Here is an 18,063-nt window from a genome sequence, read left to right as displayed (position 1 = left end):
TGTGGTGCTTAAGTCCGAGCATTTATTATTAAGTTTATACGGGCATATGTGCTTGTCGGCGCTTTAACATGTATATGTAAAGCGTATTTACGTTCGGGCTGTACGTGGGTACAAAGCGTTGTATCTGAGTAGATACGTACTTCGGTTGAGTGTTACGAGCAGATCAAGGCAACCAACTGTGGCACAAAGCAAAAGCTTCGATAATGATGACTCCGTATCATTTTCCTTTGTTCTGCGTTATGTGGCTACGCGCTCACAGTGACAAGTTGCGGCGGGCGTAACATTGAGCCTCTTATTACCATGTAACTTCTTAAGTACGTAACTCTTATAGTACTAATCAAGTATAAGTTTTAGAATTTTAGTAAATATTCTAAGTAAAAGTTATACTCTTTTTAAAGATAATAGAGATTTTTGAAATATTATTATATAACTTGGAATATTCACTAAAATTCTAAAACTTATACTTGATTAGTACTATAAGAGTTACGTACTTAAGAGATTACATGGTAATAAGAGGCTCAATGTTACGCCCGCCGCAACTTGTCACTGTGAGCGCGTAGCCACATAACGCAGAACAAGGGAAAATGATGCAGAGTCATCATTATCGAAGCTTTTGCTTTATGCCACAGTTGGTTGCCTTGACCTGCTCGTAACAATCAACCGAAGTACGTATCTACTGAGATACAACGCTTTGTACCCACGTACAGCCCGAACGTAAATACGCTTTACATATACATGTTAAAGCGCCGACAGGCACATATGCCCGTATAAACTTAATGCTCGGACTTAAGCATCACATGTGATTACATGTGATTACATGTGATTACATATGATTACATGTGATATTTGTATTATATATAGGCTACACTTTCCCACCATATCATAGAATAATTATCAATACAATCGATTCTCTGATTATTCTAACTCGTACTTCAACTTATTTACCTTTTCCTTTTTTGCCTACCTCTAACCTCTTAGTATATATATCAAATTTTTTATTAGGTATCTTATATATAACGTGGTTTACCAGTCAGCCGCGCATATCAGTCAGCCGCGCATTTCCTTATCGCATACTAAATTGCATATTTACTTAATTTCTTTGAATAATAACTAATTAAAAAGATTTCAGTATCTTTATAATATATTTAAAATATAACTAGTTAAATTTAATAGAAAAAGACACTTTAATCTTTTTATATTGAAATAAGTAGTGAAATAGAAATATGGGTCTTTGATAAAGATATAATATAGTTACTCTATCTCTCAATAGAAATTAATTTTTAAAACTTTTTATTTAGTTTGGTGACTCTTATCAAAGACTGATGAAAAAATTTGAACGTTATATAACCAACAATGAAAAAGATATTAATTATATAATGTAGGCGACTTAGTATACGATAAGGAAATGCGCGGCTGACTGATATGCGCGGCTGACTGGTAAACCACGTTATATTAAATTAGATAGCTATCTTTAGCTAGCCTGGGCGCTTTCTAGTACTTTTAAATTACTTTAATTAGTACTATAAATTTATTATAATATAATAAAGCTATATAGCGGAATTCTGCACTTAGCATAAGATATTATACGTAATTTCACATCTCTTCTGCGACTAGCCCCTCATCACGATATCTTCTCCTTCCTTTTTTCCAGGTTGCCGCCCTCTTGGCGCCGAAGCATGCACACCCATCCTGGGCTCGGTAGCAACCCAACGCCCATGGGGGAGTTCGTGAGCGCTTCTACTCGGTAGGCTTCATGGATCTGACCGAGATAGCCGTGCTGTCTCAATCTTGATGAACCAGAACGCGAACTTGGATAACCCCCATCTGCCAACTCCGCCTATCTGTTGACTGCGATCCTTGAAACAAGATGGGATGATGAAATACCTAGTCCAAGGGCCGCGTGGTAGGAGCGCGGGGGTCACTGATGTGGATGTGGCCGGCCAGTGGTTAGGGAGATAGTGCTCGCCTCCAAAAGCTTCCAGAACAATGTTCAGAAACTGCATGTTGTGGATAAGGCAGTGCGAGCAGTCAGCAATCGGCACCAGCCCGCAACAGCTGCCCGAAAACTCACGACATCTCTCTGGATTGTGGCCCGAAATCCCGCTGTCGGCCGTAAGTGCCTTAGGTAAGCAGACAGCGCCAAGGGGAGAATGATGACATAACGCTCTGGCCCGTGCCCATCCAATGACTAAGGTCCCGAAAGGCAATTGCTATCACGTGCACCTTCGCCGGCCCATCGGAGCTTGCAGCTTGACGACCGCCTGTCACGGTCCGGAAAATTCCATACCATCACGGCCAAACATTCAAATCACCTCTCTCAGCCATTGAGGCCGCAATCATGGGTGCCAGCGAGTCCAAGTCGTCCTCCAGCACGCCTCCACACCTGTGGAAGGCGTAAGTTCATCCCAATTGCCCCCGCCCGTCGGGTGCACCCTCTCCGTTCAACAGAATCCGTTCGGCTGATTCCAAGATTCGCGCAGCAGCTCGCCCAGCGGCATCTCCCACGACCTCGTCGAGTCCCTGCAGACTAGCCATGAGGTAATTACTGCCTTCCCCCAATGAACCGAACACTTCCGATCAATCTCTGTGCCTTGTTCCCATCGGAGTGTCGTCCTCCGGCTCGATGTTTCCATCCGCCTCCATAACCCCCCTTGGCGCATCTATTCCCGCAAGAAGCCGAACATCCAAAAAAAAAAAAAAAAGCTAACCACCGAGCTATGTTCTCTCGCCGAACAAAATCAGACCGACGCATCCCGCACGCAACTTACCGAGATCCAAATCCAGCGCCGCGTCGCCGAGGAGCTGAAGCGCCTGCAGGCCAAGGAATCCGAAGCCCTCCGCCTCGCCCACGACAAGATTGCCGGCGAAGACAGGCCCGCGCCCGAGGGCCAGCGCAGCCACGAGAGCGTCAAGAAGGATGTCGAGGCCCTGCGCGCCAAGCTGGCCGAGCGCAAAAAGGTGCGCGATTTGCCCGAGGCGGTGGAGACGGCGCGCGGTAACGTCGTGCGGTGTCTGCGGGATAATGATCGCCGGCCGCTCGATTGCTGGCAGGAGGTTGAGGCTTTTAAGACGGAGGTGAAGAGGTTAGAGAAGGGGTGGGTTGAGAAGATTGTCTCGTGAGTTTGGGGAATGGGAGAGGGGGGGGGATTGTTGGACTTCCTCTCTGGGTCTGTCTCTGTGAAGAGTGGGAGACGGATTGGGAGAGGTTGGTTTCTTATTTGCGTTTCTTGTGAGCCATGAGGGGAGGGTTAAGAGAGATACGCTGAATCAAGAGAAGAGGCATGGCAGTAGGACGTGAAAGTGTAACAACATGCTACTGGCGGGCAAACGATACAAGAGAGAAAAAAGGGTATAGATGGCGAATGAATTTTGGTTCACATCACAAGTTCCCCCTGAGTGGAAGTCTTTATTTCTTTTGCTTCATATTTCAGCCACCAGCTCTATCAGGTGTTGACCCTCTGACGGAGCCTGCTGCGTCGTCTTCTGTCTAGCAGCCAACACCTCCTTCCGTCGCAGACCCTCAGCCCTCTTCCGCTCCCTCCTGGCATCGGCGTCCTCCCACGCGGCGCCCCCCTCGCCCACTTTAGGCGGGGGACCGGCAACGGCCTCCTGCAAAGCGGTGCGGAACCGCGCGATGCGGGCGGCGTTTTCTACGAAACGCTCGTTGGCGATGTGGAGTAGATCGCGGAGGTAGTCTGGCGTGACGGTGCAGTGACGACGTGCGCTGCCCTCGGCGCCATCGTTGACGTCTTCATCGACGTAGCCGATGAGAGATTCGAGGGCGAGGCCCATTGTTCTTACGCCTACCATTGGTGTCACGGGCGGTGACGATGAGGCAAAGGTTGAGGCTGCGGCATCGTCTTGTGATGCGGAGGGGAGGAGGTTCAGGGCGCCGCTTTCGCGGAAGCCGGCTGCGAGGGCGCATTTTAGGAGGAGTTGGGCGTGGGATAGAGATGCTGTGAGGATGTGGAGGATCTATGTGGGGAGATGTATGTGTCAGTCATGTGAGTTTCAGTGCTGCTCAGGATACGTGTGTAAGAAAGGTGTGTCTGGAGGTGACATTGCCTCGGCAAGAGAACGAGTGAGGTTAGGTGTGTATGTGTAAGAGTAAATGAAATTATGCATGAGAGAAATGGGAACGGCCTTGCATACCATGGGCTCGAATTTGAAGTGAACAAGCCGCTTCCGTCGCCCAGACTGAGAGCGGCCCGATACTCCGACAGCCTGTCCGGGTTCTTTCCCTGCTCCTCTTCCCGCGTCTTCGTCCACGAGACCAAACAGACGCAATAGGTCCTCGTCGTTGTCGTGCGATCCGGGGACGGGATCGTGCGATACGAACAGCCACGTGCCTCCTCCTCCCTTTCCGCCGGTTCCAGCTATCGTTTCGAGGACTGCGGTGGTAGGGGTAGTATCACCATCGCCTTGATCGTCTTGAGAAGAAGGTGAGATTACTGCTGCTGCTGCTGCTGCTGTCCCCTGGTCCGTTCCCGCAGCCCCTCCCGCCTTGCGACCCTCAAGAAACACGCTGACGCGCCCCGCGCAGCTGCTCGTCGTGACGAAGCCGTCGAGGGCGTTGAGCTCGTCAATCAGCTCGCGGATGCCGACGTCCACAGATCCCTTGGGCGAGGCGTCGGTGTACTCGGCATCAGGCACGCTGAGCTGTTCCAGGATCTTGTGTTTGCGGGTGGTGAAGGTGGCCGGTGAGACGGGCAGTTGTTGGTGTCCTTGTTTCTTTTGCTGAGGCGCCATGGTGATTTTCCCTGTGCCTTGCGTAGACTTGGTAGTCGGGTACGTGACTTGAATCTCTGGATCCTTGTGGTGGAGTTTCTTCAACGGGGAGGGGGTGTGTTCCTTTCGTTCTAAACCTGGGAAGAAATCCTTGATGGCCCTGGGTGGTTCTTTTCTGCACCTTGACTGATTCGGTCGCTGTGAGATGAAGAATACAGGGGGATCGGGCGTGCGTTGGGCGTTGAGCTGGTTTTCGTCACCGGACTGCGTGTAAGTGAAGTCTGCCCGCAGTTAGACTCATGTGAGATGAAAAAGTGTGCGGTCGTGAGTTCTGTGAGGTACCTCTACCGTGTGAAATCTGACCTGCATACACAGTGCGTCTTCGGGACGGGAGCCGGCGAACCCAAGCTTGTTGTATAGTACCCTACCATCCGATGCCACCTTAGGAAAGTAGTGAACCAGAGAACATCTTCATTGAATCAGGTTATTTGGTACAAATGGTGTTGTGTTTTTAATATATATTCTGACTTGACCTCTGCCAAGTCGGTGATCGATGCCCCTAGCTTTGCGTGTAGATCCCCCCTCATTCGCCCGACGGCGCCGGTATCTTGGATGCCCAGAGTCTGTCAGTATACAGCTCATCGTATGACTGTAACTCCTTGTTGTTGATTGTGTTCCTGGTTTGATACAGGGGAGAACTCGGGAGAGTCCGAACATGCGGTGCACTCGATTGAGCCACGTCCGGATAAATGACTTAGAAACCGCGGGTGTCCTTTGCATCAGCTGATCTCAATGGTGCCTATAAGAGCATTCAAATATCCTGAGATCAATCAGGTGTTGAATCAACGCTCTTCTATTGTTGGCTGAGAAGAGAAATCAATCATGATAGACGCAGAAGGGATTTTAATGAGCGAAGATATCATAAATTCTTGTTCTACGAGCGATGCAAACCGCTTGAACATTCGTCGATACGTTGACTGCCACCTTACATCTCATGACTGGCCTTGAAAAGCAACAGCAATAGTTTTCGAATCTCATCATGCATGGTCGTTGGAAAGTAGTGAAATCCCATTTCTTACGAAGTTCAAGATCTGCCCTGGTCAGGGAAATCGTTCATTTTCAGCCAGGGCCGACCGGGGACTTTGAGCAGAGAACATCCGATTTCATCCAAGTTGGGTGAGATTTGGAAGAGAGACTCCTCTGTATGAGCAAATGCTTCATTCATGAGTTTTTCATGAGAATCTCATAAGATGTTTGTAACCCAGCTTAATATTCCTTCAGTCGCGTCATCCTGAGGCTATGAATGAACTATAGGCATTTCGTACTTCCTGTTCAACAGAGTAGCACACCTTTCGTTTCTGGGGTTAAAAGACATCCATATTCGGGTGAGGTAGAGTTATACGATGGCTTTAATGTGATATGAGTAATCCATCGTGAGTGGGGTTGGAAAGTGGTCACGAGATGTCATCTGAACCAATCTAGCTGTCAAAAAATAAGCTTTGTAGACAACTTGTCAGTAGCCTATCTTTGCCACACCAAGTTTACACGCAAAACTGTTATGATCTTAGGATATGCTGTCCTTGGTTTCCACTATTCTCCGAATGCGGAGTCTCTGTGGGACACAGAGATTAGAGCCTCACCACGTTTAGTTCTCACTTCACGTCTCACTCAAGATCTCCTAGTTTGATCGATGCGATTGAATCATAATGTCTTTTGCTTATGCTATCTACCAAGTAGAATCGAGTATCCGCTGAATGCGAGATACCTCCTGGCCCTTGGCCTGGATCCATCCAGAACGCCTGCATGCTGTCCCGTACCGTCCCTTGACTTTTGTTGTTTGCTCCCTAAACGCCGTCATGCATCATGTATATACAGGTCATTAATAAGAAAAAGAATATCCGAAACCGCCCGCAACAGAGCCAAAAGCGCTTCTAAATCGATGAGATAGCCTGCTCCTCCTTCTCGGCCTTGACGACAGGCGCGATGGCCGCCTCGCCCTTCTCCGCCGCCTTAGTCGACGACGCAGGGGCGGCGCCCTTGCGCTCCATCTCCTCGAGGTACTGCGCGTAGCGCGACTTCTTGTTGTGGATGCCGCACTCGGTCTTCTGCTGGCCCTTCCAGCGGCCGGCGCGCTCGTCCTCGCCCTCCTTGACGGGGACGGTGGAGTGCCAGTCGCCGACGGACTTGTACCCCTGGTCGAGGAGGTCGTTGTAGGGGACGTTGTGGGTCTTGATGTACTCCTGGACCTGCTTGAAAGACCAGCTGGCCATGGGGTTGATCTTGATGACGCCGCGCTCGTCATCGACCTCGATGACGGGCATCTTGTCGCGGGCGCCGCCCTGGGAGCGGCGGCGGCCGGTGAGGATGGCGGCGACGCCGAGTTCCTGGTAGGCGCGCTGGAGGGGCTCGACCTTTGCGATCCAATCGTACATCTCGGCCTCGGTCTCCCACAGCTTGGGGCCGTACATGGCCTCGAATTCCTCGGTGGAGGCGACGCCGTAGGGCTTGAAGATGTGGAGGGCGACGTTGGGGTAGCGCTCCTGGATGCGGTCGACGAGGGTGTGGGTCTCCTTGAAGTGATAGAGGGTGTCGAGGAAGATGAGGTCGACGTTGGCGGCGGAGGGGTTCTCCTTTTGAATCTTGGAGAGCATGTCGAGGGTGACGAGGCCGGTGAGGCCAAAGGCCGTCGACTGGAAGAGGTTGGGGAACATGATCTTTGAGAAGCGGAGGATGTCGAGGGGGTGCATGTTCTCGAGCTGGTCGTTGAGGTGCTTGAGATGGGGTTGGGTGAGGGAGATCAAGGGGAGCGCGGGGATGGACGACGACGTCGATGAGGCATCTGTGGCGGAACCGTATCCGGATTCGACTTCGGCACGATCGAGCTTTGCAGCGTCGACGGCGTTCAACCGAGGAGACGACTCGACGGAGGACGTCTGGGTCGTGGGCTCAGCAACGGCAGACATTGTGTGTGAGGTTGTGTATATGAGTTGAAGAAGGGGGGTTGATGAGCGGGACAGAGTGTGGTTGCGAGGCACCACGGGTATATGACGAGTAATGGTTGTAAGAGGGTGTGTGTTGAAAACCCGGGGTATATTCACTCGAGAAGGCTTGGATCAAGAGACGAGATCGGAAAAGGCAAATGACGCAAGATGCTGAAGCTGGGGAAGAGTTCAGATGTTCGGATCAGAGAAGAGGAAGAAGGCAGTAGTTATTTTATGAGGACAAGAGGCACTTAAGGCAGGCAGAACTTACACCGCGAGTTAAAGAGGCGGGAAGAGGAGGACTTGTTCATATTGGGCACAGGGCATCACCAAGCAACATTACTAATTTGCTTTCCAACCCATTCTCAGACAGCAGCCCCGATCGAACCAAAGGCCGAGAGGGACTGAGGGAAAAGCGACGGAACACCAGAGCCCGCTTCCCAACTATTGCGCAATCGCAGCTTGTTTGGAGCATCGCATTGAACAAGCGCTGAGGAATTTGCATCTCTAAGCAAGAGGCGTGGTCTGGGAGCAATCACGACATCGACGCTAATCCTTTCGTGATGAAAACTGTGCAATATGATTGGTTATGGGTCGCAGGGGTTGCTCCGTACCGTCGAACATCCCGCAATTGCGCCATCGCCCCGGACGCCGGAGTGGATGTTGACAATGGCAAAGTTTCCCCAACAGCCGGCCCCGAAAGCCGGGAGCCGTGACGTTCAGAGTATAGATATTTGGGGCCGGGCTCCTCCTCCGTGACTACCGAAGTTGATGATCTCCTCAGTATCTGGTTCACGATGAGCGCTGTCGAAAATAGGGGCTCAAAGGGGGGAGATCTTGTCGTTGAACAGAAACGCTGGTGTAAGTTCGCCATGATGATGCCATAAGACGTGATTCCGCCCGGGCCACTAGTCGGCTTGGCCTAGTGTATGTGGTCCCGGCAATCGGTCCTGACAAAACACATCGGCGCGGCACGGTAGTCGGTAACCGCCCGGCCGTCGGTGTGGATGAGCCGGAGGAGGTGGTCTGCGCCTCTCGTCGTATCTCCATCGCCCAACCAGTCACCATACGAGTTTCGACTCCCGATCGAGGGCATCATCCATGAATGCCCGCCCGCGAAATTTTCTGACAAACCCACAGTTGGGTTTCAACACCAGATGCGTTTCGACCGTTAACACCGCGGAAACGCCCTTCGCTTACCGACTTGTTGCGAGAGAAGCTTCAGCCTTCGCCGCGTCCAGCGCCTCTTAAAATGAATGGGGTACGAGCCTCTCTCTCTCTCTCTCTCTCTGTCAGTGAGGTGTTGAAGCCGCTCTCTCGTTCCAATAAAGTCCAATGACTCGGAGTTGGTACTTCAAACAAGGAACTGAGCAGACCAAGACTTCTTGGACCCTTTGTTTCTTGGACAACATCTCGACATCCACAAGTAACTGGGAATGAGATGGTAGCGAGTCTAGGGACAGCTGAGAAGGCTCCCACTTGGGTGACCGCTCATTCATCCCGCCGCCTCCGCCGCTCTCTGTCTCCCTTCGCCAACGCAGAAGCAGACATACATGCCGATTACGGCTACCTGCGCCGTCCTCAAGAGGACGTGGAGTCTATGCTCCGGAGTCCGGACAGATGACATGTGTCCTAGTCTCCTGGATGTGGACTGTGTATGATGTTCGGTGTCTGGTGCAAGCGTGCGTCTTATTTCCGCGCGGCTCCGATTCTTTATCAGCGGAGCCAGCACCTGAAGCAATGATCAGTTTTTGGTCGTCGCGGTGACTGGTGGATGACAAACTTACCAGCAGACAAAAGGCCAAGACGAGCCTGCACTACGTGACTGCTCGCCTGCCAACAACGCAGGTGGCCTGGGCCAAGGCATGGAAGGTAGGCCAGTGCGTGGTTCTGCGTACGCTAGTACGGCGATAGGGCTGTCCTGGCATCCCTCTCTGACGTCCCCTCCCCTTGATGACAGGCGTCGGTAGACTCGGGCGAGGCTGATGGTCCCGCAGATCGGCGGGAGTTTGCTCTCTCAAACTTCCCTACTCACGTGTTCGGACTCCTGGCCAAAGTTTTCTCCTTTCACCTTGAACTGAACCTGGAAAGTGACTGACCGACCTCAGAGTGATGTAATTGAGCCTCACCATGGGCCTCCCTTCCCCCCTCAGCTTATCAAAAGTTCAGAACAGACATTTTAGAGGGGTAACCACGTGATTCTGGCGTCCACTTATGGGAACTTGGGAAGCCACGGCCCACGGGAGAGCTTGCCCATTGCGACACCAACTCAGCCAATCGCACGCCGCCCAAGAAGTCGGGACACGGGAATTGCGGGGCTTCGTTCGGATCCGGACCAGTGACGGCGAGGCGGGGGCACACAGTCAGACTTCACAGTGTCCAGTGCCCCGCCAGCTCTCCGCCGCGAGTCCCCCATCCTCCTCTTTGGTCGTCTGTCGTCCAACCACGCCGACATGTTTTACCTTTCGAAACAATGAGGGCTGATAAGTTGAGCTGAGTCTTTAAGCTTTACGTTCACCACGACGCGGGCTCCGAGCTTCTGTCTTTACCCCCTCTCTCCTCTCTCTCTGTCGCGCTTCCTTTCTCTTTCTCTCCCCGCAATCCTCCAAGCCGCCGCTGCCGTCACCGACAGCTGTTGCTGAAGGTCCTTGCTCCTCTTCCTGCATCGTCCGCTATCCGTCCCGTCTCTCAGTGTCCCGTTCCCCCCTCCCGTCTCAGCCTTGTCTCCGTCTTAGTCTACCGTAGCTTGAACCCCGCCGTAGAGAAAGAGACCAGAGAGAACATTTCCGCTATGGCCGACGCAAGCCCCGCCAAGTCGACAACGTCGCCCCGACCTCAGCTGACCTCGTCCATGAGGAGCAGCTCCTTCCTGCGCGAGCACCAGCAGTACCGGCCTCCGCAGCACCCGGAAAGCCGCTTCGGCATCGACACCGTCGTCGAAGACCTCAGCAACGTCGCCGTCTCCCCGCCAAAGCAGCACAACCACAGCGCCAACCACAAGCACTATGCGGGCTTCAACGGCATCCCCTCAGAGGACAACCCGCCCACCATCCGCAGCGGTCTCAACCACAGCTACTCGCACCCCAACTGCGCGCCCGCGGTTGGGAAGAAGCAGTCGCGCCTGGTGGCCACGCTATTCTATAAACCGAACGGCGGCGACCACCACACGGCGGCCGCCGGCGGTGGACAGAAGAAGAGCGGCGTCGCATCCCCCCCGACCCTCACCCCCGACAGCGCCAGCGGCAAGGAGTCCCTCCCGGCCAACTTCGCGCCGACCCAGGACCCCGAGTCCTTCCCCCTCGAGCCCCCGACCCTCGAGCCCGAGAAGCTCGACCACCTGTACGGCTCCCACGTCTCGCCCATGTGCGTGACCTCGTTCCTGCACCTCATGTCGACCTTCCCCCTGCCCGCCGGCGAGTCCGACTACAGCTCCTCCCACCGCTGCCTCGACAGCCAGGAAAACCCGCGCGTCGTCGAGCTGACGCTCGACCCGGCCCCCTGCCAGAGCTACCTCAGCCTGACGGACCTGCGGCGGCACGAGCTCATCTACCGCTTCGAGAGGGAGTGGAGCGTCGACGTCGCGCTGCAGCCCGACACGCTGTGGCGCCGACACCCGCGGCTTGTTGTTTTCGACATGGACAGCACGCTCATCACGCAGGAGGTCATTGACCTCATGGCCGCGACGCTCAAGGATCCGCCCGACCTGGGCGCGCGCGTCGCCGATATTACGCATCGCGCCATGCTCGGCGAGCTCGAATTCGAAGCTGCGTTCCGCGAGCGCGTGCAGCTCCTGAAGGGTCTTCCGGCCTCCTGCTTCGAGCAGCTGCGGCCCGTTCTGGATGTCACCAAGGGCGTGCCCCGCCTGATCAAGGCCCTGAAGCGCCTCGGTGTGAAGACCGCGGTGCTGTCGGGCGGTTTCTTACCCCTGACGAGCTGGTTGGCTGGCGAATTGGGCATCGACTATGCGCACGCCAACGAGGTTGTCATTGACGAGGCTGGTAAGCTCACTGGGGAGGTCAAGGGTCTCATTGTGGGCAAGGAGCGGAAGCACGACCTCCTGATTGAGATCGCGGCCAAGGGGGGTATCGACCTGTCGCAGGTCGTTGCCGTGGGCGACGGCGCAAACGATTTGCTGATGATGCGCGCGGCGGGCTTGGGTGTTGCGTGGAACGCTAAGCCGAGGGTGCAGATGGAGGCTGATACGAGGCTCAACAGCGAGAGCTTGTTGGACTTGTTGTATCTCTTTGGGTTCACGGGAGATGAGATTGAGCAGCTTGCCTCGTAGATTGGCGGGGGGCTGTCTGTAGACTCTTGTGTGTGGGAGTGGTGTTGTGGGCGTAAGTCGAATGGTGTTTTGGGGAGTTGGGTGACACCGAGGAAAGGCATGGCTGTTTTTTTTTGGGAGTATTCTTTACTCGCCCTCATGATTCAATTGCATGCCATTGAGTTTCCTGCTGCAAATATGTTCAGATGAAATCTCGCTTTATGAGTCTCCGAGCACAGAAAACCGGATAAGGTAGTTTGATGAGCCGCATGGCCGAGTGGTGCAGATTCAACTTTGGAGATGCTGTCCAAGGTAGAAAAACGTGGATAAAACTGAATTCTCCCTATCTACACACGAAAACCACCTTCCGCCCATTGCACACTTTGTGCAAAAACACGTCTTCTCAACGCAGGTATCTATAATTCTTTAAGGGTAGCCGTCCTTGCCCCACTTGTTGTACTTTTCGTGCAATTCCTGTGTCATGAGTGTCAGCCCGGATATCTCCTCCGCTTCAAATCCTGAAGAATCCCGGCCATTGAGTAAAGCCGAACTCCCACGAATGGAAAGTCTCTCTGCCGTGGCAGGATAAATCAGAAGGTATATAAAACGTACCTTGGGGAGAGTGACATCGGGGATGATGACAGTGTTGACGGCGCTGGGAGCGTCTCTGGGCTCGTTTGCGGGGTTGCCACCGGGGTGGTACTTGTACTTGCCCTCGCTGTCGGTCTCCCAGGGCATACCGGCCTTCAGGACGGGGCTCTCGGAGGTAGAGGAGGTGGGGGAGCGGCCTGCGCGGGAGGGGGGAAAAACGTCAATGGCTGTTCAATCGTCGATGATTATTCTTCAATGATCCCTAAGACGTACCGAAGTAGAGGCCGGCACCGCCGAGGGCAGCAACCATGACACCGCCGAGGATCTGTATGACAAAAATTCGATTAGCCTTCCATTCCGGCTCTCTTGCACGCATTTGTTTCGATGCCGCTTCCAGCCTGACCGCCCGCATCCCTCTGCATGACTATCGCTTCTCCGTAGACTAGGCGATACGTTTTGGGTTGCCTCAGAAGCTCGGCTTCGCGGGAAAGGGATGCGGCGGGCGGTGGACGGTGGACGGCGGACGGGTCGATCTAAAGGCATCTCGGCTGGATGGACGGGATATCACGCACGAGGGTCTCGGGGTTGCGCTTGGACTCCTGGGTGAGGGTCTGCTTGGCCTGCTCGTCGGCGAAGCGGCGGATGGAGGTAGAGAAGGCGCGGCGGGCGACGAAGGAGGCCATTGTTGCGGTGGTGGACGGGGTGTCGTTGGGGGTGTGATGTTGTGAGTGGTGTCGGCTTGTCGTATGATTTCGGAGCTTCAGGTTCGTCGACAGAATCCCGTCCCAAGGTTGAAATTCGGGAGAAACGATTGGCCGGGTGTAAGGATAGAGGTGATTGGTCAATCGAGGGCGATGTGGGCATTACCTCATCCTACGCCCTCTAGATGCATGCTATCTGTCTAAAGGAGCTATTGCACTAAGACATATATGTGACCAGCGGCTCGCTGCATGTGAGAGTCCTATTCAGCGAATGCGTAAGGTACTAGTACGCAACATAGAGATGCCTTCACTTTGAGCCAGCTTATTTTTTTCAGGATTCTTTTTCTCCTAGAAAAATTGTGAAGACCATTATGAGACCAAGAGAGAGACATGTCAATAAATATCAGAGCTACACTAGCCAAGGCTCATGATGATCAACTGCAATTTAACCTGACTCTCGAATCTCTAGACCTTACGCTTTGCAATGACTATGAACATCGTATGGGTCGAATGACAGCCCCACGCAGACCAAAGAAGCTCGCTTGGCCATCTTTAAATGACTGGCGATCGTCTCGAGATCATGATTAAGATACAGAGCTTATCTTGAGCAATCAGGTGCTCAGAGACCTGCGTACTTCAAGCCTCCCCGCGCGGTGCGCTCCCCTCATCGAAAAGTTTATTCGTATGGACAAAAAGGGAAGCAACGATGCATCAATGATACGTGCTGATAGACCTACTGTCGAACAGAGGAAAACAAAATTATAGCGTCTTTTGACATGGCTGGTCGACCTTGTCTTGGACATATACTGTTTCAATGAGCTGGCGTGCACGAAGCTGGAGACCATAGAGCGCAGTTCGTCCGCAGACACGTGCGTTCGTTGTCAAAAACAGTCAGAAGACCCGAGTTGGTCAGGGTATCCCATGCTGAGTAAACAAGCCATAATGTGGTGGACGGGACAGTTGGCACTGGCAATGGCGGCATAATCGTATCCTCCTACGTATTAAAGCAGTGAACCTCATGGACGAGGATCGGATTCAAGACGTCTCATTCACTGTAGAGCATGCTTGGATTGTGTACGATTGGCCCTATTCATGCCGTGTTCCAAGCATTTCCCTAGCGATGCTGCTCGGACGAAAGTCTTCCGAGCGAGGACCAACCTAGCAGAGTAGAGAGATCATTCCGGGAACCCTCAGCGTTGCAGCAGCTCAACGGCGTTCAAAGGAGGGGCGAGACGCGTCTCAAGCTACAGAACATAATAAGTAAGACCAAAACAACGGTTTAGCATTCCTCACATGTCAGCAATGAGAATAGAGGAATGGGAGGCTGAGAAACACCGCCAGTTTGGATTGGTATTGAGCAGAGTCGCAAACCAAAGGCTAGAACAACCATGGCCTGTGCGTTTTATGCTATTTGGACCTTGGTGTCCGTAGGGCAAAGGCATCGACGGGTACCTGAACGAAGACACGCTCCTTGGTCCTTCGTGCTCCTCATCTCATCACCCCAGCACTGCAGCCATCGCGGCGCCGCGTGCTGTTGGCCTGTTGCTGCTGTAGCAATTTAAAGCTGGGACCCAGATCCGGCAATTGTAATTAAATTGGCCTGGCCTAGTTGCACCGGCGCCTGCATAAAAACGCGGCCAAAGCCGTTTCGCAGGGGGCTTGAGCGTCAGCACTATCGTGAATGAGATGTGAGACACGACAAAGGATGTTAGTGATGACAGACGGCAGCTACATCCTGCGCTATCTGAGCTAAACCAAATCAGGGCTATATGCAACCTTCCATATGCACAAAGCACGGATACCCAGGTTGTGCCGCCCCTTACATTGGGTCGCAGTATCCGTAAGGTAAAGTCTTGCAGCGAATCTAGCGAATCCAGCCCAGCACCCAGAAAACCGCCGTCCGACTTGCACTGCGGTGCCCCAATCCCTCTCCGTCACTGTTGGGCAATCCATGCCTGGTCTGGTCGCTTTCTGGTCTCGAAAAAGCAACACCAGGCACAAGACGAGACTCTGAGTCTTGTCCGACGTCTCTTCGTTTCGCTCATTCACGGCTTGCTCGCCATCCCAACCTTCCTTTCTCCGTCTCTCTCTCTCTCTACCTCTCTCTACACGATACAATACGACAAACGATACCAACCGATTCACTCCCTCGCCTTAATACGCGGGCCTTTTACAATTCCTTCGCACGACCTCTTTTTTAATACCAGATTCCGACCGCAGACTTTTGCGCTTCAGCCTTTTCCAAACCTTCTACGATCCATTCTCCGAACCTACCGAACCCTTCGTCCCGCGCAATAGTCATCACAACCTCATGTCAAAGCGCCGATTTTAAGACCGACCACCACCTTTCCCCCCCGAACGCTCTCGAGAGGCTCTTCCCCAACCTCGCGATAACTTTTGGTCACCACGTCCAAGAAGCGACATGTTATAGCGGAGGAAACTTGTAAACTATCAAAAATCGTTGCGCCGCCGATTCGACTGCGACAATATCGCACAAAATGACCTCAAAAGAGCAGGCCGGTGGGCCCACCACGCCGACCGACGATGGCGGCTTTCCGAAACCTCAATTTCCTGGACGCTCCGACCGACCAGGCCCGCCGAGTATCATCTCGTCGCGAATGACCGATATCGCGTCCGACGACGGCGGGGAAGCCGTTGCCCAGACCTTATCCGAAAACCCGCGCAGAAAATCTGGTCTGGCTTCAGAAACTATGTCGCGGCCAGGGACGGCCAAGACTGGCATGTCTGGACCCCTCGAAGGCCGGAGACGAGGCCCGCCCCCACGGATGAACTACATCACAAGTCTCAACGAGAAGAGGGGAAGCATCGGGGGCTGCAGTACCGCTGGTTCAATCAGCAGCAGGCCGCCCAGCTCGACGAGTCGAAGCCATGTTCCGTCTCTTACATCTTCAGCCTTCTTTCGTCCCATGAGTTCGCAGAAGTTACAGGCCCAACGTGGTGGTTCACGACCTGCGACTCGCCAGCAACCTACATTGGAAGATACCGAACCTACGCCCGAACACAACCAGAGTGCCGCCGCAGCAGCGGCAGTAGCCAGTGGTGGACCAAATGCTCGGCACAGCGTCATCTCGAACCCGGTATCGAATCCCGTTGCACGTCTCCAGCGGCAGCTCAGCGACGACGACAATATGAGACCGCCTCCGTCTCGCGGAACCGAATACACCGACCAAGGAACATACGACCGAATCACAGCAAGCACGAGCCCAACTCATGGTCACTATGCCGCCGGTAGTATGTCCGAGAGCGTCACTCCGCTGCAACGGAATCAGCGCAATAGCCGGAACCTGAGCGTCAATATCGACAGGGGCTTCAGAGAACGAGGCAACCAACCTAGCCCCATCAAATCGCCACGATCATTCCGCTCGAGTTTTTTGCTGCCGGGTAGAAGTGACCAGAACAAGTCTAATCGGATTTTGCCCGGCGGAGAAAAGCTCTCATCGACCGCATCGACACCGCACCTCAACCCCGTAGACTCTTCGAGACCTGCCGACAAGAACAACTTGAAGAAGTCCAAGACCAACCTTGGCTATGTTTTCCAGTACTTCGAAGGCAATACCGTCTTCTGCTTGGGAGGCCGATTCCAGAACACCAAGCATAGGCCAGTCAATGTAGCCACTGGCCTATTCATCATCATTCCCGCCGTACTGTTCTTCGTCTTCTCAGCCCCTTGGATATGGCACAACATCAGTCCGGCCATTCCCATTACCTTCGGATACGTCTTCTACATTTGCATTTCCTCCTTCCTCCACGCATCCCTGTCGGACCCAGGCGTAAGTCGACATTTTACTATTTCTATAGACATATAACTAACCGCGCATAGATTCTACCTCGAAACCTGCACTCCTTCCCACCCGCAGATTCGACCGAGGACCCTCTCCGGCTCGGGCCCCCGACCAACGACTGGACGCTAATCAAGTCAGCAGAGTCGGCGACGGCCGCTATGGAAGTTCCGGTCAAACATTGTAGAACATGTAACATTTGGCGACCTCCCCGGGCTCATCACTGCCGTCTTTGCGACAACTGCATCGAGACCCACGATCACCACTGCGTGTGGCTCAATAACTGCGTCGGAAAACGCAACTATCGATATTTCTTTGCTTTCGTCTCTTCGGCAACGCTCCTCTCTCTCTACCTTCTCGGCGCCTCTCTTGGCCAAATTCTCGTACACATGCACCGATCCGACATTTCTTTTGGTAAATCCATCGACGACTTCCGCGTTCCCTTCGCCATGGTCATCTACGGCTTCATTGCCTTCCTATATCCTGCTGCTCTCATGGGCTACCACATCTTCCTCATGGCGCGAGGCGAAACAACAAGGGAGTACATCAACTCCCATAAGTTCATCAAGGCAGAGCGGTTCCGTGCCTTTACTCAGGGCAGCATGATCAAGAACTGGATCGTCGTCCTCTGCCGACCGAGGCCTCCTACGTACTACCAATTCAAGAAGAGATACAGTGGTGGTGATCAACGCCTCGGTGCTCTCCGGGATCAGAAGGTGGACGTCCAGGGAATGGAGATGCAAAACGTCAGACCATCGACAGGGTTTCAAGGACCCGTCTCTTTGCGCAACGAAACAAACACTACCGCGACATAATTACCCTTTTCTTTGATTGTTTTCCGCGTGGCGTTGTTTAGGAGCCATCATACGTTTTAACGGATCCTGGATACCTGTAATGTATGTTTTCTATTATACCCGGCTTTACCTATCAAAGCAGGTAAACAGGCATAAAATACTTGGCGCAGGGGACGAGAGCCCGTATTATTCTATCGCGGCAAT

At 53.2% G+C, this 18,063-nt stretch overlaps 5 protein-coding genes across 5 annotated transcripts; 3 read left to right on the top strand and 2 right to left on the bottom strand.

The window, feature by feature from the left end:
* Window positions 1-2,219: 2,219 nt before the first annotated feature.
* On the top strand, window positions 2,220-3,388 carry BDP81DRAFT_17594 (uncharacterized protein). Its single transcript, XM_060582208.1, has 3 exons — window positions 2,220-2,394; window positions 2,481-2,538; window positions 2,743-3,388. The coding sequence occupies exons 1-3, from the start codon at window positions 2,339-2,341 to the stop codon at window positions 3,118-3,120; spliced, it is 492 nt and encodes a 163-aa protein (XP_060452282.1). The 5' UTR covers window positions 2,220-2,338; the 3' UTR covers window positions 3,121-3,388.
* A 32-nt stretch (window positions 3,389-3,420) lies between these two features.
* On the bottom strand, window positions 3,421-7,691 carry BDP81DRAFT_305478 (methyltransferase TYW3-domain-containing protein; the record flags this gene model as incomplete). Its single annotated transcript, XM_060583178.1, has 5 exons — window positions 3,421-3,975; window positions 4,153-4,182; window positions 4,222-4,359; window positions 4,453-4,731; window positions 6,705-7,691. The coding sequence occupies 5 exons, from the start codon at window positions 7,689-7,691 to the stop codon at window positions 3,421-3,423; spliced, it is 1,989 nt and encodes a 662-aa protein (XP_060452281.1).
* A 2,809-nt stretch (window positions 7,692-10,500) lies between these two features.
* On the top strand, window positions 10,501-11,994 carry BDP81DRAFT_306150 (phosphoserine phosphatase serb; the record flags this gene model as incomplete). Its single annotated transcript, XM_060583244.1, has 2 exons — window positions 10,501-10,809; window positions 10,957-11,994. 2 exons carry the CDS (start codon window positions 10,501-10,503, stop codon window positions 11,992-11,994), a joined length of 1,347 nt encoding a protein of 448 aa, XP_060452280.1.
* A 405-nt stretch (window positions 11,995-12,399) lies between these two features.
* On the bottom strand, window positions 12,400-13,247 carry BDP81DRAFT_389055 (uncharacterized protein; the record flags this gene model as incomplete). The annotated part of the gene is made up of 4 exons (XM_060587211.1): window positions 12,400-12,447; window positions 12,586-12,761; window positions 12,838-12,889; window positions 13,137-13,247. The coding sequence occupies 4 exons, from the start codon at window positions 13,245-13,247 to the stop codon at window positions 12,400-12,402; spliced, it is 387 nt and encodes a 128-aa protein (XP_060452279.1).
* Window positions 13,248-15,763: 2,516 nt separating this feature from the next.
* BDP81DRAFT_307395 (DHHC zinc finger domain-containing protein) lies at window positions 15,764-17,880 on the top strand (the record flags this gene model as incomplete). Its single annotated transcript, XM_060583362.1, has 2 exons — window positions 15,764-17,056; window positions 17,107-17,880. The coding sequence occupies 2 exons, from the start codon at window positions 15,764-15,766 to the stop codon at window positions 17,878-17,880; spliced, it is 2,067 nt and encodes a 688-aa protein (XP_060452278.1).
* Window positions 17,881-18,063: the final 183 nt, after the last annotated feature.

The sequence above is a fragment of the Colletotrichum phormii genome (assembly GCF_030913505.1).
Source record: "Colletotrichum phormii strain CBS 102054 chromosome Unknown BDP81scaffold_1, whole genome shotgun sequence".
Lineage (NCBI taxonomy): Eukaryota > Fungi > Ascomycota > Sordariomycetes > Glomerellales > Glomerellaceae > Colletotrichum > Colletotrichum phormii.
This window is presented reverse-complemented; position numbering and strand designations above follow the sequence as displayed.

Excerpts from the sequence above, each read along its gene's own strand:
- BDP81DRAFT_17594 (XM_060582208.1), top strand. The coding sequence starts at position 2,339 with ATGGGTGCCAGCGAGTCCAAGTCGTCCTCCAGCACGCCTCCACACCTG. Across the intron at positions 2,395-2,480 it reads CCTCCACACCTGTGGAAGGC|CAGCTCGCCCAGCGGCATCT; the intron begins GTAAGTTCATCC and ends AGATTCGCGCAG. Across the intron at positions 2,539-2,742 it reads CCCTGCAGACTAGCCATGAG|ACCGACGCATCCCGCACGCA; the intron begins GTAATTACTGCC and ends GAACAAAATCAG.